This window comes from Mya arenaria, chromosome 5, assembly GCF_026914265.1.
Source record: "Mya arenaria isolate MELC-2E11 chromosome 5, ASM2691426v1".
Taxonomy (NCBI): Eukaryota; Metazoa; Mollusca; class Bivalvia; order Myida; family Myidae; genus Mya; species Mya arenaria.
In genome coordinates this window covers 14,418,471-14,440,849 of record NC_069126.1, presented here as the reverse complement: position 1 = coordinate 14,440,849, position 22,379 = coordinate 14,418,471, and the positions used below count along the sequence as shown (strand labels likewise).

General features: G+C 33.8%; 1 protein-coding gene across 2 annotated transcripts; it reads right to left on the bottom strand.

Moving 5' to 3' along the window:
• Positions 1-1,061: 1,061 nt before the first annotated feature.
• On the bottom strand, positions 1,062-22,358 carry LOC128233668 (aspartyl aminopeptidase-like). 2 transcript variants are annotated; one of them, XR_008260746.1, is made up of 15 exons: positions 22,258-22,358; positions 21,985-22,060; positions 21,151-21,239; positions 20,507-20,620; positions 19,637-19,762; positions 17,342-17,466; positions 16,784-16,871; positions 15,725-15,832; positions 15,242-15,319; positions 14,257-14,379; positions 12,261-12,376; positions 10,870-11,011; positions 10,084-10,251; positions 2,099-5,322; positions 1,062-2,030 (listed from the first exon to the last, which is right to left on the bottom strand). XR_008260746.1 is itself a non-coding variant. In XM_052947456.1 (14 exons), exons 1-14 carry the CDS (start codon positions 22,258-22,260, stop codon positions 5,275-5,277), a joined length of 1,404 nt encoding a protein of 467 aa, XP_052803416.1. In that variant the 5' UTR covers positions 22,261-22,358; the 3' UTR covers positions 1,062-5,274. The 2 variants fall into 2 exon arrangements, 1 of the variants encoding a protein (XP_052803416.1); XM_052947456.1 differs by having other exon boundaries at positions 1,062-5,322.
• Between the last annotated feature and the right edge of the window lie 21 nt (positions 22,359-22,379).

Genomic DNA, 22,379 nt, shown 5'->3' with positions numbered 1-22,379 from the left:
CCTAGGAGCGAGTTTGTACCCAGAAGAGATGTTTGACAGTATGACTGCACTGCTGGAAATCTCTCTTAGCCGAGGTATACAACATCTCCTGGGATTCTTGACGAAATGCATCATTTCTCCAACAATGAATATTTACACCTCAACTTCCATTCCTTAAATAAACTGCCTTTCGGCAATTGCGTTCATCAATCGATGAACGCAACATCTTCGGATATGTTCGGATGCAATTCATTGCATAAAAATATACATGAAAAATATTTATCTTGTTATTGTTTGTATTGTGTCAGAAGGTCCCGTAATATATAAATCAACATTTTAGAAAGTGTTAATTTTTTAAATTTTAAATGTGTAGTTGCCATAACTGTTTGAATTTTACATTTAAAAGTGAGTTCAAGTGGTTGATCTTTTCCCGCGATATTGTGACGTCATTTGAAAAAATGCTTTCGGTTACAGTCGGGTTGTTCTATTTACAGAATGGGTAGGAATGGGTTACTGAGTGTTTTTTTTAATGAAAATAAGATTTTATTTAACAATTCTTGAATGAAACAATGAACTATTGGTGTAAATATAAGTAACGAATTGCGGGCTTGATGTCATTATCGGGGATATGAACGCAATTGGGCTTCGGACTCTACACACTTTGACCAGCCCAATTGCGTTCATACCCCGATAATGACATCAAGCCTGCAATTCATTCCTTAAAGGAATGAAATTTCCATGTATGGAGTCTGTTTATGTAGTCAATACATTTTATACAATTGTTTTATATGGATAAATACATACAAAACAAATAATGTGCGATAGCAAGCTTCTTCCATCTTTTTTTATTTATTTTTATTTCATTTCGATTTAAGGATCTTTAATAAAATAATAAGTTTTTCACACTGGCAAAATTCGTTAAGTTTTCAAAAGATTTCAAAGAAATTAGAAGTGAGTAAAAAAAAGTCTACAGAATTAGAAAAAGTTCCCTCGAATTTTGTCTTCCTTCAAGACAGACGTGGCAGACAACTTGAGTCTAAAGCAAATTAAAAAGTACACAAAAAGAACATCTGACAACAGAGCAATATTAGACAACACTTTATTGCACATATGCTTCAGCATATCTGAATAATATATGAGAAAATATAACACAAAACTGTTGTTCATTTCAAATACACGTGTACAATTACACGATAAATTTAAATAATAATTTCGCACAAAATAACGCAATTTTGGCCCCATTATCATGCTAGGTCAGCCTTTAAAATATTTGGTAGGTAAATCCATTAAACTACAGAAATACTTTGTTTTTGAGGGACTCGTTGATGTTTTATAGGGTCAGGGATCTTTTTTATCAATCTCCTATGAAATGTGAACATAATGACTGTAACAATTAAAAATAGCTACAAAAATCAAATAATCTCTTATGTAAATCACTACTGAAAATTGTGACAAAAAGATTTAAAAAAAAAACAAAAAGGGTTAGTAATGCTGTTGAAAATTTGGATTTTTCTAAATTATATTGAGATAAACATCTGTCAGTTGCTGTTTGGTCTTTCTTCATAAAATTTAGTTAAAGGTGCGGTCTCACAGATTGAACGTTTGACAACTTATTTATTTTTTGTCTTGGAAAGAGGCAATTTTTGCGAAAATCCATTGAATCGAGTTAAATTACACTGCTGACAAAAAATAGATCGCAGATTTTAATATTTAAGTTCAAAAATTGATGTTTTGTGCATTTTTCTTAAAACATTAGTAACGGTTTAGGCCATAAAACATTACTTTTCGAACGGAAATATGAAAATCTACAAACGATTTTTTTGTCAGCAATCTTATATCATCCGTTTGTAGATATTTACGCAAAAACTTGCCCATTCCAAGACAAAAAATGAAGATATCGACAGGCAAATTTAATTAATCAACAAATAAATAAGAAAAAATATATGACATACAACCAGCTAATTAATGTGTGAATTAATCAAAGCTATTCAATGGAGAAAAGGTGAAAAATAATTTGATCTCAAAGTAGCTCATTGGTATTAAAAGTTCACCTTAAGTCATTAACGTCAATGGACTATATTGAACATTGAAGAATTATATATTTCAATTAAAAGTTCACCTTAAGTCATTGACGTCAATGGACTCCATTGAAACATTTTATATTTCAAGAGAAAGAAACAGCATAAACTTATTGACAAGTAAAACTCCCCCCCAAAAATAATATTTGTCATTATATGTAGTAAAGTGTAAAAAGGTGAAAAAATAATTTCCCAGATGCTTATTAGCTCACCTTTTGTTATAGCACACAGCACAGACATGTATACAATGGAAAACTCTGCAGATTAATTAATAGTTGTCAAAATAATAGGGATGCAAACAAATATTTGAATATTCGATCAAACATTTAGTTTCGAATGTCAAAATCGGTATTTTGTCAATTTTTTTTGTCAACTAAAAAGAACAAAAGCACCGCGAAACGGAGCATTATACGCCCGAAGAAGATTCGGCTTGAGGTCTTTAATAAACATTTAGGTTATGCTAGTATACTGCTTACTAAGTTTAAAAGTAGCAGGACTTGGAAAGTGCTCACAACACATCCTTTTAATGTAGCAATAATTTGTATAAAGTTATCTAAAAATTGCTTTATTGGTTACAAAGTTGTGGCTAGGACACGTTTTCTAAAAATTCCTTTATTAGTAGTAAGACAAAGTTGTGGCCTGGACACGGAATTGCTAACGCCCCCCAGTGAAATTAGCCTTTGAGGTACGGACCTGGAAAGCATGCTTGACAAATCCTTTTAATGTAGAGATGATTTGTATAAAGTTATTTGAAAATTGCTTTAGTAGTAACCCAGTTATGGCCTGGACACGGAATTGCTAACGTATCCCCCCATGGTGATTCTAGTGTTTGAGGTATGGACCTGGAAATTGCGCGCGACACATCCTTTTAATGTAATGATGCTTTGTATAAAGTTATTTTAAAATGACTTTATTAGTGACCAAGTTGTGGCCCGGACACAGATTTGCTAACGCACCCCAATGGTGATTCTAGTCTTTGAGGTATGGACCTGGAAATTGCGCGCGACACATCCTAATGTAGTGATGATTTGTATAAAGTTATTTGAAAATCGCTTTATTAGTTACCAAGTTATGGCCCGGACACGGAATTGCTAAAGGACGGACAGACAGACAGACAGACGGACAGACGATGGAGGCCATAACATAATACGACCCTTCGGGCGTATAATAAAAAACCTTTTGCCCACATCGCTGTTGTTGTGTTTAAAGTTGGTTTGTCTTGTTTTTCAATTATTGGCCCATAATGCCAGATGTGTGAATGTGCTGACAATACACTAAACACGCCTCATGTGTCATTTAGGGACAAATTGTCGGGTACTAGAAAAAGTCCCCTTAATATTACAATAACTGGCTATTGGACATCAGTGACAGCAGCAATTTCAATTAGTTTTGGTAAACTGTATAGTATAGCGTTTAAGGATATATTTTCTCTATACACCAGTAGAGTCAAAATCCAAATATGTGTTAGTTTTATTATTTTACTAGTTTCAGAGTTGGTTTTTGTTTTTCCATAGTTATATTTAGTAGAGGTCAATCCCAGAACGAGGCTTCTCGTCCTGTAGAAAGAACTTCCATTGGCACATAACGCCATTTGATCAGGAATCCATCTAATTTCTCTTTGTTTACAAATATGGAGGCAGTGGAATTGAAATTATTTGATTTTTGTTTTCTTGATTGTTCAGAATGTATTGGGTTTTTTTTTCTTTCTTAAAATTAGGAATTCCATAGGCTCATTTAGGGAAATCAGGGTCCGCCTTGAACTGGCTACGACAACGTAGGTTTAAAATGCAAGGCCTTTTACTTTAGCAAATAATAATAACAGTTAAGTTTACTATGACTTCCAAAATACATATTTTGGTAATTGAATATTCGATCGAAAGAATTAACGAATATTCAAATATCAATTTTGCATCCCTACAAAATAAAGGATATATTTGAAGGTGAAAAGGTGAAAAAATAATTGGATCTTGCAATTACAGGAACACAGATGTTAACAAATGAAAACTCCCTTTCTTAAAAAAAATATGTAATTGAAAGGTGAAAAAATCATTTGGTCAAGCAGAACCATCAAAACACCAAAAGTTCACCATTGGTCATAGACTCCACGGAAACAAAAAACAACATTGCAAAAATGGGAACGGTACACAGATGTTACGAAGAGAAATCTCACAAAGGAATTCAACTTTTTTTTAATTACATCTTATTCAAATATATTGTAAGGGAAGGTGAAAAAATAATTTGATTAGGCAAAAGTTCACCTTTTGTCATAAGACTCCATTGAGACAAAAAAGTGTTCTACATTGTTAATGAAGTAAAGCAAACAGTGGGATTAATCTTTTGTCATTATATATTTTCTTTAAGCTTCATTTAATATTGCACAGCTGGTATTATAGAAAATAATGATTGTATTATTTGAGATAATTTGTTTTAGTCAACCTAGTGGTGGTCAAATGATCTGTTGCTAAGCGATGGTCAATGGGTTAACATCTCATACAATTATGTCTTCTTTCTTTTCTAAAATGTACAGACCCCAATTTCTCAAAACTTCTTAAGGTTAAAAGGCTTGAGTAGCTTATTTCAATAAGCCAAAAACATACTTAAATTTGATTTTATTATATAAAAAATTGTTTATTGTAATTACCATAAAGATTATTCTTATTTCAAGTCCAAAAAATCTTAAAGAAGTAAATAAAACTCAAATTAAAGAAAAACAAAAATAGTGAGCTTAGCTTAATCCTGTTAAAAAGACTTAAGGGGTTTCGAGAAATTGGGGCCTAATTTGCATTCATAGGTAGTTTAATTCCTACATAAATACTGGAAATGGTTCTTCTAAGAATACTATTTGAAAATAAAAAATATGATAATATTCAGGATATATTCAAATTTATAACATGATGTATCTGCTAAGACTGTCTAAAAAAATACATGAGGCAAGTCTATTGCTAATTTTCAATAACTGTATATAGAAATAGAAACATTATTTAGTAATTATAAATGATGACAAAATATATATAAAAAGACTCTGAATAAATCTGCTGCAAGGTGTTGTTGACATGATTTTTGTGGACCGGTTACCCCATAAATGTTTGTAAATGATGGTATCTGCTTAGGCTGTCCAAGTATTCCTCAAGTATATGATGCAATGTTGATTGTATCTCCAGGGTGGTCTAGTATGCTATCGCATTTGGAGACATGGAGACCCCGCATGGCCTGCTGTTTAGAACTTCAGAGAGCTGAACACTTCTGGGTAGTGCTCAAAGAACGCCTGAAACAGAATTGGGACTAATTCATTAATAAGCTTAATTTTATTCAATTGTGAAACTAGTTACAGCACTTATATTTATCACTCTGTTTGTCACAATGTTACATGAGAGTCTGGTCTTATGTTTAATGGCAAAATTGAAAAACCCTGCAATCACTGTTCAAAACCCTGGCACATTCGCCTTAAAGGGACTATACACCAGATTGGCACTGTAACAAATATCAGGACAATTATTTAATAAAATATTTTACTCTTTGACATCATAATTGTAAAAATGAATACCAAAATATTAATGTTAAAAAAAAATTGAGTCAAAGACCGAATTTGAACTGGTGTCGCCAAAACTGCAGCCCAGTGTTGTATCCACTGTGCTACGAAGGCTTAACCTAAACCGTTGAAATATTTAAGCTATATACCTAACTTGGTAATATCCTGTGATAACATTGACTAGCCAATCATGGATATGAATGAATTCTACTAGGTATACATACCTAGTGATCTTTTTTAATGGAAAAATACAATAAAACTGCGAAAATTTTTTGTAAACAATGTGGTACTCCATTTAGTTAGTGTCAATGCATTGTACACATCTATAAGTTTATGTCAGTTTTCGACAATATTCTTTTTTTCCGCTTTTTCATCATACGGTGTATAGCCCCTTTAAGGATGCCTAAGTGAGAACTGATTAAGCTAATCTGCTAACAGCTGTGTCAATGGGATAACCAGTTAATAGGTAACAATCTCATTTAATATATCATTGCCTAAGAAGGCATTATGCTTTTGATAATGCGGAGGTTGGTATCTGACACAATCTATAATTGTACAATACTGGTCAGTGTAGGTACATGTATCAAGCGGAGTTAACTTGTTATATCTGACAGTGAAGTAATTGCCAACATCATTAACTATAATACCAAGTATGTTTGAATGCAACAGACACTTGGAACAGTAGCTAATGAGCAATTAATACAGGATTTATGGATAACAGCTATAATTGCTGAATACACAAGTTCTTTGTTCATTCTTGTTATCAAAATTATCCATCTTAAGGAGGCACTCTTACTCCCAAATAAGATGTAAAACAATTATTAAAATTGTTTTAATTTACCAAAAAAGGATGAAAAAATATCGAAAACAATGGTTCCCTTTTTAATTTGAATGAAAGTTGCAGCAAACACAGTATTTCTACGTAATGAGATGCTCGTTGAACACTGTAAATCTTTAAGGACCCACCAGTTATTTAATATTTGTGCGTTTTCAGCCACTAAATAAACGGTCATAACCTTTATATCAGTAATAAATATTTTCCATAAAATTTATTAAATGCATAATTTAGTAAGTAGATTATCCCTTAAAATTTAAGTTTACTATACATGTGTATGTATTGATTTTAAAATTAGGGTGTCACTTAAAACCAACGAAAACCATAAATACATTTTTATTTCTTTGAGAATGTTATTAAAAACAAGAGCTTTGCTAGGTGATGCCTACGCTTATCTGTTATCACTAACTTAATGACTCATTACATAGTAAACAAACATATCGCAGATCTTTTTTCCTCCTTAAATCGTTAATAATTCATAATCTCAATTAATCAGAATAATAGCGCTTTTTTCACAATACACATACCGGGGTATGTTAAATGATCTTGTTTTGAATGTTAAGACAGTGGTAGAAATATGGAAATGCCCAGAAGCCAAAAGAAGGTCAAATTTTAAAACCAGCAAAGCTTGCTCGAAATTAAAATTATACATCATCTATCTCGGCTTGTTTCAAGTTTCAAGGCCAGAGTGTAATTAAATTCTAGCTGGCAATATAGTTGGTGAGTTAGGAATACGATAATGACTCAAATGACAATAACTCAATAAATTTGGTAAAAATACATGCTCAGGAAAAACAAAATTGACACTATTTTCAATTTCCTGTTCATCTTAATATTTTGCATTTTATAGAACACTTCATTCATCTATCTGTCTGCAACCTTATTTCATTAAATTTTCCATACAAAGGAGCACTTTCACAATCTGTCCACACTTCTTATTGCCAAACTATCAAGGTGATGATTTGAATTTCCATTCAAATTGTATTCTATCGTATCATACTTCTCACTTCCATAGGTCAATTATGTAACTTTATGTCACAAAAGTCACATGATATTTTACTTAGACAGGTTGATTGCATCATGGTTCACACTTTCACTGTTATTGCCTAAGGCCAAAAAAAAATAAAATTGTTTGGTTAGGGTTACATCCTTTTCAAAAACAGGTAGGGTAGGTAGGCTTTTTTTATTTTTTTTATTTTTTTTTTTATTAGGCTTTATATAAGAATATCATTTTCATCATTGGAGAATGGTGTTAAAGCTATCTTCTGTATAAGCATTTAAGGTTTAAACTACATATTGAAAAGCAATTAAAAAAAAAAAAAAAATTCATTTTTTTTTTTTCATTTTTTTTTAAACTGACTATAAAAACGGTAGGGTCGGCGCCGATTCCGTAGGTAGGGTCGGGTAACCCGAACCAAATGTATTTTTTTTTTAGGCCTAAGTTGTATTGAAATTCTATCGTCTCTTTTGATTCTCTTTACAACAATTTGTCATATTAAAATGAAACTAATAATAATAGCAGTCTTAAAGGCATTAAAACATGTTTTTAACTGTGGTTTTACAAATCAAACTTTATGAGAATTTATTATGAGCTTCTCAATGTTATGGGTGTGATTTTTCTCGTCTTGTCTATGCTCGCATGAAATCCACTCAGCAGTTACTTCCCTTTCCAGTACAGTTAATACTGCCGTAAAACAGATCACAGTTGTTATATTAATTAATATAAATGAAGTTTTATGACGAAAAACTCATTATTCTTAAAGCATTTTTAGTGAAGGTTTTAGCCATATAACATTAATTTTCAAACATTAATATGAAAACTGCAATCTGAACCTTTGCCAGCAGTCTTTGTGATTTTGTGTTTTATGTCTTTGGCTTTTGCCCAGTGCCACTAAACCGGGTTTATGTTTCAACTTTTTGCTACTGAGCTTGTTCCTGTAGCTTTTTGCATAAATATTATATCAATGGTTTCCAGACATTTAAGCAAAAATTGGCTCATTCCAAGATAAAAGAAAGTTGCCAAAATCATCAGTCTGTGAGAGTGAAGGTTTAACAAAGGATATATTCATCCCTTAAAACCCCCATGTCAACATCAACAATGGATATAGAGGATGTTTGTTGATTCAGAGTAAGATCATACGAGTGTCATAGAAAAACACATTTTCACAAGCGGAAAAGCACTTTTACTGGTATACTGAAATCAAGAAATTTTCTCACTATGGTTATTTTATGCTTATTTTTGGAGACTTATTCATTTTTTTAAAATTAACTTATCAAAATACCCCATTTGTGGAATACCCCTTTGCTATCAGGCCACCTGTGGGATGCCCCTCACGCACAGTTTCAATCGAAGACGTAGACTGTCATTTCTATGCCAGCTTGCGCAGAAATATTTCTCCAATACTTTTTATCAATGTTTATTATTTTCCAATGTTCCAGTGCAAACATGTTCCTAAATACAACAGTAAATGCACAATTTTTTTTTAAATGAATAGGGCACGAATGCATTGACACTATTATACCGGTCGCCATTTACTGGTACTGAATTAAATTTTGAAAGGTCAAAATGGTTAACAAATCAAATGTTGACTAACATTGGATTAAAACAATATTGAGAACAAGTTTTAGAATTTGTGTCATGATCCATGGATGGATATGAAATCACCCTCACTGTTGTAGATGGGTCATTTCCAAAATGGAGTAAAGACAACACATCTTTGCTGATGTTGGACTTGTGGTGGGCCATTTTAGTTTACCAGTATTTGTTGTTTAAATTTTCCGGGCAGTTCAGTTAACAAAGTCAGACAATTTAATAATACTCCTAAGACACTAAATAATAGATATTATTGAATTTATGTTCCAGCATATTTTTTTCGTATAATGTTGTGTAAGAAAGCAAATATTTGACCATTCAGCATTCAGCGATATGAGAAAAATGAAATTACCATTTCTCTAATAAAGGGTAATTTATGTTTATTTCTTGTTCCGAATGTTATGTATAAAGTCTTTATTTAAATAAAGCAATCTTTGTCCAATATATCAAATTATTATTTTGACATACTTTACTAGTTCAAAAGTGAGGTAATCAGTTTTGATCAAAGGGAAGTAACTACAATTTAATTTAAAAGTAGTTCTTTAAGAGGAAATTTTCACTCCTTTGTTTGCAGGAACATATTAAATGGATATTTTTACTGATTTTATTTCACTGATAAAACTCCATATTTCAGCAAAAAGCATGATAGAAATATTCATACGGGTACATTTAAACTCCAATGACATCCTTAACAAAGGACATATACATGTACATGGCGTATGTAAGTAATAAAATGTAGTTACTTCCCTTTGATCAAAACTGAGTACCTCACTTTTTGAACCAGTAAAATATGTCAAAATAATAATTTAATATTTTGAACAAAGATTGCCTATATCTAAATAAAGATTTTTTAGAAATAAACATAAATTACCGTTTATTACGGAAATGGTAATTTCATTTTTCTAATGTTGCTGACTGCTGAATGCTCAAATATTTGCTTTCTTACAAAACATTATACAAAAAAAAGGCTGGAACATAAATTCAATAACATATCATCTATTTAGTATCTTCCGAGTATTAGTAAACTGTCTGACTTTTTTTAATTCATTAAACACTCATCACATCTCACCTGGTAAAGTGTCTGAGACTGGAGAACGGAAGTGGTACAACACATCTCCCTGATAGAATGCATACTGAGCTGAGGTGCGCCAATGTCTACTGTCGCCATTCCCAGCTTGGCTGACATGATTGGACCGATGGTTGAACCACAGGCCACATCGTTACGCACTACAAAATCCTGAAAGTGATAAAAGTTTGCAATCAACAATCTCATTGAAAAGTGCATGCTAAGCTGAGGTGCAATAATCTCTGCTGCAGCCATTTCTATAGTGGCATACATGATTGGTTGTACCATATGGCATGTCATTATGAAGAACTAAATCCTAAAAGAAATGGAACAAATTTCACAATCAACTTTCTCCTTGATACAGTGCATGTTGAGCTGAAGTGGGATGATGTCCACTGGTATGATTTTAGGCACTTTAGGTCCTAAAAGAGATAATATCAACTTCATGATCACCAATGTCTTAAAATGTATGGCAGTAAAGGCATACCACATGCCACAGGCTCCTTTATATCGCAAATTATGTTTAAAATTTGAAAACAACTTTGAAAGAACACAATTAATAAATACTTTGTTTGGAATTTCTCTTCCTGCATTTACAAAAAAAAAATTACTTTCCAATCCCCTCAGCTGTGTAATGATTTTTTTTTATTATGACAGCTGGAGAGGTTGAAAAAAAACCAGGCGGGTCTCAGGTATTATTTTGAGTCGGACAAGAAATGCCGAACCAACTATTCATTAATTGTAGCCTTATCAACTGACATTATCAATGTAAAACTTGTGTGTTCATACCTGTAGTGGTACATCAGCAATGCGGCCTATCTCCCTGAGGATGGTGTTGGTGATTGCCGTGGAGGCGTAACGTTGGTTACTGTTGATCTTAACTACGATCCCCTTATGGAGGCCAGGCTGGTGGTTACCCTCGTGCTTCTCACTGAAAACATGGTTGCAAGCATATGATTGATTGTGCATATGACATTCTCAATCATCAGAGGTTTGATCGTGTGGTACACATAGCATCACTCTGGTGAACAAGAATTGCATATGATAGAAGCATAATATTGGTTACTGTTGAACTAAGCTACGATTCCCTTGTATAGGCCAGGCTGGTGGTTACCCTTGTGTTTCTCACTGGAAAGATAGATAGTATAATGGACTGTGATCATAATAGAAGTATAACTTATGGAGGCCCGGCTGGTGGTTACCCTTGTGTTTCTCACTGGAAAGATAGTATAATGGATTGTGCTCATAATAGAAGTATAACTTATGGAGGCCCGGCTGGTGGTTACCCTTGTGTTTCTCACTGGAAAGATAGTATAATGGATTGTGCTCATAATAGAAGTATAACTTATGGAGGCCCGGCTGGTGGTTACCCTTGTGTTTCTCACTGGAAAGATAGTATAATGGATTGTGCTCATAATAGAAGTATAACTTATGGAGGCCCGGCTGGTGGTTACCCTTGTGTTTCTCACTGGAAAGATAGATAGCATAATGGATTGTGCTCATAATAGAAGTATAGCGTTGGAGGCCCGGCTGGTGGTTGCCCTTGTGTTTCTCACTGGAAAGATAGTATAACGAATTGTGCTCATAATAGAAGTATAACGTTGGTTACAGTTGAACTTAAATATAATCCCCTTATGGAGGCCCGGCTGGTGGTTACCCTTGGCTTCTCATTGGAGCAGGAATAAGCGCTTCATTTCTCGTACAAATATTTTAATGTTCATTCATTACTATTTTTTCAAAGGATAAATTTTTCTTAACACTTATAATGTAGGCAACGTCATCAGGTTTAAGATATTTTACCATTTATAATTCCTAAATTAACAAATACATGAATCATGTTGAAAGCAATTTAAAACTCAAAGGCATTCGGAAAAATTATTAGTTGAATATATTGATATTTGAATTAGAAAAAAAAATCAGTTTGGGACTTCCCGATTTTTTTAAATTGACCTTTTGGTAATAGGCCAGCAGAATATTTTTGCTACAGACTGCATGAATTACTATGTGCATCTGGTGGTGATCGATCCAACGACCACTCTGCAGGCAGATATTCTACTAGGTCGCTATAAAAGCTACCGGTACCTCTAAATCGAGACAGTATACCCTAAGTGCCACTTTATGCATATGAAATACCCATTTACATTTTGACCACTGTGTTTCCAGAAAACGACCTGGCTTACCTGTAGTTAGGATGTAAAGCATGCGCCTGGTCAGCGCTGATCATGTAGGATTTAGGGATGGCTTCCTCAAATGCTGTCTGGCTCCCACCACTGCTTAACCTCCGCAATACATACTCCTGAAAACAGGGAACCATATTGTGGAAAATTTAATCAAATGAAACATTGATGTAATAACCAGTGTATTGGACACATTTTGGGACAGCTACTTGTGGCTAATGACACCAGGCCCTAATGTCTGGAAACTTCATAAGTCTCTTTTAAATAACAGGATTAAGCTATTAGCTCAATTATTTTTTTCTTTAATTTGCATTATTCTTTCTTCCTTATGATTTTTTAGACTTAAAATAGGAACTAGAACTGTAAGCCAAAGGCTAACGAATACCCCCCAACCCTTCCCTGTCTAGGTTGTTTGCCCTGGCCTTAGTTATGGTATCATTAGAAAGCACAAGGCAATACATTTATTTAGTTTATTTAGAATACCTATTACTGAATCAGGGACTGCCATGGCACTGCAGCAGAGATCACAAAATAGTCACTATAGTATGAAGGTGGACGGGTGAATTTGACAGTCTGCCAACCCAATTTCTGTTTACCCACCCCCACCACCTCCCCCCCACACATGAGTACTAAGGAAATAATACAGGTGCACAAAATCACATATACAAAGGTTCACATCATGGTCATGGATAGCTGAAAGTTTGAGAAAAATATATTGAAAAATGACAAAGGAGTAGGCCACCAAAGCGAATATTGTAACAAATTTAAGGCCTGTATGCACCTAACTTCAGGACTTTTGATGGTCTTTTTAAGGACAAAATCAATTAAAGGTCTTTTTAAGGCCATGCAAACATTCTGATTAATACAGGTGCACCAAATCACATATTCAACAGTTCATATCATGGTCATTGACATCTGAAAGTTTGAAAAAGATTTATAGAAAAAATGAGAAAAAATGACCAAGGATTAGGCTAGACAAAGCTGTATAATTTTTGCCTATTTTAACTTATTCAGGGGCCATAATTGGAGACATGATCATGTGATTCCAACCACAATCACAGGGGCAAATGTTCTCACCATGGCTAAAAGTTTGAAAAAGATTCATTCAAAAATGACGAAGGAGTAGGACGAACAAAACTAATTTTACCCAATTTAACTCATTAAGGGGCCACAACTCCACTCAGGATCATGTGACTCCCACCAAATTCATGGAGGCAAAGGTTTACATCATGGCCATTAATATTTGAAAGTTTGAAAAAGATTTGCTCAATAGCTTCAAAGAAGAATCCTGGACAAAGCTAATTTTGCCCAATTTAACTCATTAAGGGGCCACAACTCCACTCAGGATCATGCGACTCTGACCAAATCCACGGAGGCACAGGTTTACATCATGGTCATTAATATTTGAAAGTTTGAAAAAGATTTGTTCAATAACGACAAAGATGAATCCCGGACAAAAAAAAAACGGACGGACAGACGGACAGACGGACAGACAGACAGACAGACGGACAGACGGACAACCCGATTCCAGTATACCCCCCCCCCCAACTTTGTTTTGGGGGGTATAATTATCTTTATGATAATTACAATCAACCATTTGTCATTTATCAAAGTCAGATTTTAGTATGTATTTTAAGCTCATTACGCCTGTTAGCCTTAATAAGTTTCAAGAAATTGGGCCAGGTTCCGAGGAATGCTCAACCTCGAAGAGCAAACATTTTAGCAGGAAAGAAGTAAGTGATGTCACAAGAATTATGTATATTGTTACAAGTTGGTTTCGTTAATTAATTTTTTAAATGTGTAAAACTCACATTATCGAATGGTACATGTACCATAAGTTAAGACAAGTTTGTGTTTCTCTCAAAATTTAATGGTGCACCTTAAAATCCTTGAACTTCCTCATTTGTCAAATGCGGAAGTTAGATGTGAGGCAAGGCTGGCACTGATATACTTTTTAATCTTGTCCCAAGAATGGAATATTGTACACATTAAACTATACCTGGAAACTGGATCCAGCCCCCTGAGCACTCTGTGATCCAACTTCCTCGTTGTCAAAAAGGCTGATCATGCGAATGGTTGGATCAGAATCAAGGCTGGTATTGCTGCAGGAGTTCACTAGACCCTGTGAAAGAAACAACATATTGATGTTTAATGATGATATTACATGAGTACTTATTCAATACAGAATTGATTCAACAAGTTTCCTAAAATTGACAAAAACTAGCCTTCGCCTTAAATATTCATTTATAATATCATGTCAAGAGTTGTTACACAAGTTATATATAATGACGTTATTTTATCATTTTATGATAGAAACAATTTAAAATCACATATATTTTATGATAGAAATATTACTCAGTAGTTAATAAATTCTCATATAGTATAATTAACAAATTCAAATGCAACAAATATTTACTCAATTAAAATGGGAAGTCCTTAAGCAGTGATAAGTGATACAACATTACATTATCATTGTTAACAGTGTCGTTTACCTAATTAACAAGCATGTTTTTCTAAGAAATATTGAGAACCAGGCCCCAATTTCTCAAAATTTCTTTAGCGTATCTTATTTAATAGCAAAATGATCCTGTTATAAGGGACTTAAGATGTTTCGAGAAACCCTCAGTAATGCTAGGAGTGGTTTTGTACCTACTGCTAAAAATACCTCCTGTAAAAATCCAAAATCTTGTAACTAGGATTCTTGATAAAAACGACCCACTGGCCCCAGTTTCTCAATCTTAAGCATAACAGGTCTAAACATTTTCCTTCAGCTGAATGACTTGCTTAAACTTGATTTAAAAAAATTAAAAGTAGTTATTTCCAATTTTATTGAAAAAAAATACTTAAAAGTTTCAACAGTACACAATTTATTGAAAAAACAATACAGGTGTGATACATGTAAGCTTGATCCTGTTAGCAGGGCCTTTAAATTGTTGCATAAATTATCTGGAGTATAACAGCTACTGCAGGTCTAGTTCACTCACCACAGCAGCGGTGTAGGCGTTGAGCAGATTATCAAGGCGGGGAGAGAAGATGAACTCCTCCAAGGCTCCACCTATAGCCTGAAATAACAATACAACAAGGGTAAGACATTTAGGCAAACAATTTTGTCTATAAATACATCAGGGATTAGACATTAAGGCAAGAAGTATTGTATATATCTGATTTCACACATTAAATTTTCTTAACATTGTTCAACTACCACATTTAGCACGTTAGGCATGATTTCAGGAGAAAGTATGACTGATTTTAGTTGCAATTGCAGTTGTAATTAAAATTGTAACTTAGTCTAAAAACATTCTAATGATATTTGAACTTAACACAAGCCAATATGCAATTATGAGATTTACATGTACATATAAACATCACCTAAAATGCTGTTTCACAGCTCCAGTGAGATATTCAATGGTTTGGGTACCGTTTACAATAAGTATTCCATTTAATAAAACATCAATTAAAAACCATACAGCAGGCTGGGTATCAGCAAGGTGAAGGTCAAAGTCCATGAGCTGTTCTGGCTCAACCTTCAGTTCGTCACACAACAGTTTTACAAGCAGGGGTTGGTGCTTGTCCGCCTGTTAATGAAACACAATGTTTATTCATATATTTTATAAATATTATAAATATTTATTGATAACATATACTGCAAGTGAAACTTCAGCAAGGTCAAGATCATCAAAGTCTATTTATATATCAACTGTTCTGGAGGGACTTTCTCTTCCGCATATCAAAGCTTCACAGGCAGGGAATGGAGCTTATGGAGCCTGCAAGAACATATGTAGATTTAATCATTAAAGATGCACTCTTACTCCCAAATTATTTATAAGATTTACCACAATTAATAATATTGTTTTAATATTCCAAAAAGGATGAATATATGTCAAAAACAATGGTTCTTATGAAGTAAACTGGGTTCAATTTGAAAGAAATGAGCATAAAACACGGTATTTGTATCTTTATATGAGACTATAGTAGACCACAGTTTAATCTTTTAGTATTCACCAATCATTTAATATTTTAGCACTTTTGGCTATTAAATACATGGTTACAATCTTGTTATCAGGAATTAATATTTTCCATAAATGCATTATTCAATAAGTAGTTTAAAGGTTTATTAGTCAAAATTGATGTGTATTATACATGTGTATGTATTGATTTTGAATAAGAGTGTCACTTTAAAGAAGAGCGTGCTTAATATCTCTTTTTTTTACAAAAAGGCAGAGACAAAATTGCTATATTCAAGCGGATAAATACCAAGCATGCTGCCGGGATAAAGTGGAAGGAGGGTCTTAAAAGCGATTTTGCCAAACACAGGTAGAGTTCACATGTCTTCCGTAATAATTACAAAAATACATTAGAATACTGGTGTTTAAAAAATATTTTCCCACAAAACTGAAGTAAAATTCATATGAAAATACATGTATATGTTACTTATATGACAGTGTTGTTTTGGGTGTTAGTATTCCAGGCACAAAAAACACTACTCGTAAACATTCTTAATGACAATTGTGAAATTTTGGACTTACCTGTGTGGGTGTGGATTTGTCAGTGTCGGCAGTTTCCCCTACTGGCTTGCCGAGTTGAGACTGAACTTCTGTAGACAACACTGGGCAGCTAAACACATGAGAACAGGTTTCTATGGTAAACTGTATACACACATACATGTCAAAAATACAGCAGCTTTAAATTTGACTGCTACAGATATGACTGATAATAATTATATTCTAAATACATGTATACCTCTAAATGCCAGACAGAAAATAATATAATAAATAATATCATCTGGTGTTTTCTAAGTTTAAAAATAAACATTGACAACAACCAGTTTGTGTGCTAAGTAATAGTTAGATGACATGAATTAAAATCTTAATGATTAGGAATGGGCGGAGTGAGCGTAGCATTGCTGTGTAAATTTTAATTCAGCTCAACTAACTGACTTAGAATACAACCTCATTCACTGACACATTGTCAACGCAAAATCTGACAAAGGGCATGTGTATCGGATAAGTGGCATCTTTGTTTGAATAAATAAATATTCACTTCTATAATCTATAAAAATCAGAACTGTATATCAAACAACCTACATATTTGTTTCTTTGTTTGGTGAAAACTTCTCGTTGTGATCTCTCTGGAGGTGAATGGCAACATGGGGAACTCGCAGGATGGGCCGTGAAATGTTCACCAGGCGGTGCTCTATGCTCTTCCCAGCCTGGAAGAAAACAGCATGTACATGTACATTACATTCACATTGAAGATCGTCACCTGCAGTGCAAGAACTCAATATCTGCTTCCAATCATATGTTCAGTTACTGAGTTATTACAATAAGCTGAAGAGATGAACTCTTACTCTCAAATAAGATGTACCACAATAAAGGTTATATACATTTGTTTTAATTTATCGAAAAGGAGGAATAATTCAGGTTAATGATTCTTAACTTCTTCTAAAGGATACCGTGTTAAAAAGAAACGTACAGAAGTCACGGTATTTCTACCTTCTGAGACGATACTTGTTCGCTGTTTATCTTTTAGCACTCACCAGTCATTTAATATTTGTGTGTTTTCAGCCATTTAATACACGGTTACAATCTCGTTATCAGTCATTAATATTTTCCATAAATACATTATTTAGGTTTATCACTCAAAAAATATGTTTGTTATACATGAGTATGTATTGATTTTAAATACGAGAATCACTTGAAGGATTTTAATTTCATGTATCTGTCTTAGTACTTATTTTTAATTTGGGGACCCATAGCAACGGCCATGTTGTCTGGTCCTGGATTTAATCCCAACTCAGTTTTATCGAAATCATTACCGAAACTTGTTCATAAGTGTGACTTAAAAATTTGTAACCTTCTCATAAGTATTACTTAACTTTAACTTTTCTGTTTTCTTCACTGCTGCAAGATACTTATGATAAAAAGTCAATAAACCAATATACAGGAAATTGGCCCCTACTGTGACACCAGTGCAATTAGGCCAAAAAAAAAATACCTGTGTTTCCGGCAACATGACGAAAAAAAATGGGGTCGGTCGGTCGGTCGGGATTATTTATTTTTTTACAGTTTCGAATGCAAGCAAAATTCTGTTGCATCAAATCTATTAAATTATATGTAAGCTTTCCATAATTAACAAAAAATCAGAAATAACAGCACTGTTTAATGTCTGAAATCATTTCCTTACCTTCGACTACCGAATTTTCCCGCCACTTTTGCCCATGAAATTTGGTGTTTTTTGGTATACAATACTCCTTTACAAGACGGTTTTTAGAGCAAATCCAGCACTTCAATTTCTACAATTCTATGATGATGTTCTATGGAAACAGTCATTTATCAACTAAATTTGTTATTTTGCTTGAAGAAAATTGCCGATTTTCTTGTCAACTGTGAGTTCCTTTATGTGGAGGTAAGTTAATAACAGAACAAGTAAACACGGATATGGATTTATTTTACGTATCTTATTTTATTATTTATAATATATCATTATTCTCATAACAATCAAAGTTTCATTAATATTCATAGTGAATTCAAACATTTCGGTCATTGTTTTGAGATTCCCAGACGACGATTATTAATAATTCTATTTTTTCGATCGTATGGTTATATTCTTACCAGCCGTATCCGACCGACCGATTTAAATACAAACCATAGCCGCACGCCTTCGATCTTATTACCGCTCGTGCTCTGACGTCACAAATTGTACCATTTGATCATCAACCAACACATTCCTATCAATGTGTTGTTAAAACTTTCACAGGTTTTTGTTTGGATTTCAGTTGATGGGACTTAAATTAGGCGAAATAAATAACCATTGATAATTGCAGATAAATTAATGTGAACCTCGCAGTTAAGCCTGCATGAATTCGCAAAGCCAAATCGTAAGAAGCCTGCATGAAACACGCAAAGCCTAATGTAAAAAAAGTAAGTTCTATTTTAGACATGGATAAATAACACCGCGAACTTTATCCTAAATATTTTCATTATGAAGACAGCAAAATGTGTCTCCTGTGATCAACCACGTGTTTGGACCATAAACATGCGTCTGTCAATTTGAAGATATCGGACAGGGATCGCCTAACTCCGCCATTTTGTTTCCCTGTTGATAAAGCGTCATAATGAAAGTTAATTCTCCGGAAACAGAGACAGACAAACAACGAAATTAACGATGATATATTTAATTTTTGATTTTTTACTTTTATGCCTAAAAAAAGATTAGGGTCGGCGAGGAAAAAATAGGGTCGATCGGGTTACCGGAAACACAGGTATTTTTTTTTTTTGGCCTTAGCAGAAGATGCACAGCAGGGGATTATCATGCGCAACATTCCTTAAACTACACCTTTACTAAACCTGTACCTGCTCAGACTTAATTTTCAACCATACCTTAACTAGGACCCTGCCGGCGATAGTAAGATCCCGGTCAAACCATGTGTGCCAGATTCCCCCGCCATAACACTCCACACCGACCAGGTTGTAACCACTCTTGTTCACCTTTGACACTGGCTTCACCTGGAAAAAAGTATTCTTTTTTTGTTTAGCCTTCATGAATAGGGGTTCTTAATAGCAACATGGCCACAAATATTAAAGCAGTGGTCGAAATTAGCACAAGCCCACAAGCCCTGCACTGGTACAATGCTCTGGGCTTGCTCAGATTCTTTATCTTATACAGCAGGGCTTGTCCATGAATTTGATATTAAACAATACCCTAAGTATTCGGGCTTGTTCATCCAAAAGTCTAATTTCGATGACTGTTAAAGTGCCAACATATCACTAATATTTTTTTTATCTGTACCTGATCTTATATGATTTTGTGTTTTTGATCGTTAAAATCAAATGAGTTACACATAACAATGCATTTAAATACGTCTCTGCAAGACAAGATACAAGAATATTTATTTAAAGTTGGGTATGTGTTAACAAGAAACATAAGCTCAATGAGCTATTTTCCCACATGAATAACAAACATACATACGGTAACTTATCAAAAAGTAACAATGAGCTTGTGACCTGGAAATAAAAGCATATACCGGTAGGTTAAAATGAACAAATATTGGAACAAGTTTTTACAAAAGCGTTCTTAATCATAATCATGCATACAATTGCAAATAGTAAATTGGATAAGAGCATTGAAAACAGTGATAACATCAACAAGTTTTCCCAGCTGTAGGGGCTTCTTTTGTGCATATATCTAGTGTATTAAGCTATATTCTGCCCATTTAATGATGTTTTTTGTATTTGCCAGTTAACTCTTACCTTCAGACATGGACTGTCAGTGTGAGCTCCGACAATACTGAAACCATTTCCAGGCTTGAACTGTCCTCCGACAGCAAATGCAATGATTGTCGACTGGTTCTTTGTCACAAAACACTAAAAATACATTAATTATTGGAACATGCCTTAACAAATGTTTTTAAAAAAAATAATTTTGAATGGTTTCCAAATTTTGGCTTAAAATAACATTTTTGCTTGAAAATAATGAACTAGATGCGAAATGGCAACATGTCAAGCCCTTTAAAAAAGCCTTTGACATTATTACTACTACTTGTCGTTGCAAAAGATAACAAGCAGTTGAATAAGACATGGAACCTTTGACACTCGGCCTCATCATGGTGAACCTTCAAGGATGTTTTTAAATCCTATAATGCATGGTCAAGATACAGCCCAAACAAGGTTCAGTCCGGCTGGACAAATTTAGGTATGTATTGACACACACACGCACATTCACAGAACTGTTTTTGTTACAGCTATGTCGTGCTCACCGCAAGCGAGCTTGACAAAAACATAAATGACTACACAAGTATAAGACTATGAAAACATTATTTTCCTTCGAAGCACAACAACAGAAAAGCTAATAATAACTTGACATATTGCTGCTTGAGCTGGTTTTAGATACCTACTTTATCTTTTGGCTTGACCTGCCACTGGTCTGTATCTCTCAACTCACGAAAGCCAGCCGCTACAAGTTTACTTTTGATCTCTTCAACAGCTGAAATTATTAATAAAGTATCTTCTATGATTATCTCATTTAAATTATCCATATTCTGAATGATAGCAGTTTCAAAGCCAAATAAAATTCAGTAAAGATTCAGGCTTCTTTATTCTGTGGTCAAAATTAACACAAGCCCGCAAGCCCTGCCCTAGTAAAATGTCTTCCGTGCTTGCACAAATTCTGAATTTTATATGGCAGGGCTTGTTCAAAAATTTGATGCCTAGCAATAGTATAAGAATTCGGGCTTGTTCACCCTTAAGTCTAATTTCAATGACTGTTTATTAAAATTTTAGTTTTTATTTAAATGACTGAAATTCAACGTTAAAGGCCTAGTTTAAGGAGTTTGGCATGACAATCCCCTGCTTTGCATCTCCTGCTAATTGCACTGATGTCAAAGTAGGGGCCAATTTCCTGTTAATTGTTTATTGGCTCAGGGCCATTTAGGGTCAATTTCTATAATAAAACCTCCAAAACTGCACAGCAGGATATTCAGATATACACGGTTTGGGGGTGGGGGTCACTTATAGAAGGATTAAACTAGGCCTTTGTATATGTACAAATGTAGGCTATGTATAGTGAATGTTTAATGCATATAGCATTGACAGGTCCATTATTATAATATGCTTTTATAGAAGTACTTACTGATACTGTAGTGATAAATAAGAGAATATGAGAAAGATCTGTAGTAGACAAAAAAAAGGATTGTTCATTGTAAAGTCCTTTTTCTTTAAGTACAACTTACCATGGTAAGGTGATGGTGCCTTATTCACATATGCCAGAAACTGCCTTGCTGTTGACAGGATAAGATCTTTAGAAGTCTGAAAAATATAGTGGAATAGAAGTCTGAAAAATATAGTGGAATGCAACCTTGTTATCCTTCGCTCCATATTCATGCGTTTGTTTGATCAAGATCGTTCTCAAATTTCGGCATCAGTTTATTACAATAATAGACATTGATAAAATACATTTTCTAGTAATTTTAAAGTATAAACGTTGTATTAATGAATACATTTACCATTTTATCTCTGTGCTCTTTACTTTCCACTTAAATTGCAAAAAATAATTAGATAAGGACACCTGTCAGTCACTCAGGCGCTTGAAAGAAATCAAGTATCGTGCATGGATAGATTCTATAGT

Bases quoted from the DNA above. Each gene is read 5' to 3' on its own strand.
- LOC128233668 (XM_052947456.1), bottom strand. The intron at 20,621-21,150 runs GTAGGTATCTAA...ATGTATTTTTAG, and splicing joins AGGTCAAGCCAAAAGATAAA to TGTTTTGTGACAAAGAACCA. The intron at 15,320-15,724 runs GTATGGTTTTTA...TTGTTATTTCAG, and splicing joins TTGCTGATACCCAGCCTGCT to GCTATAGGTGGAGCCTTGGA.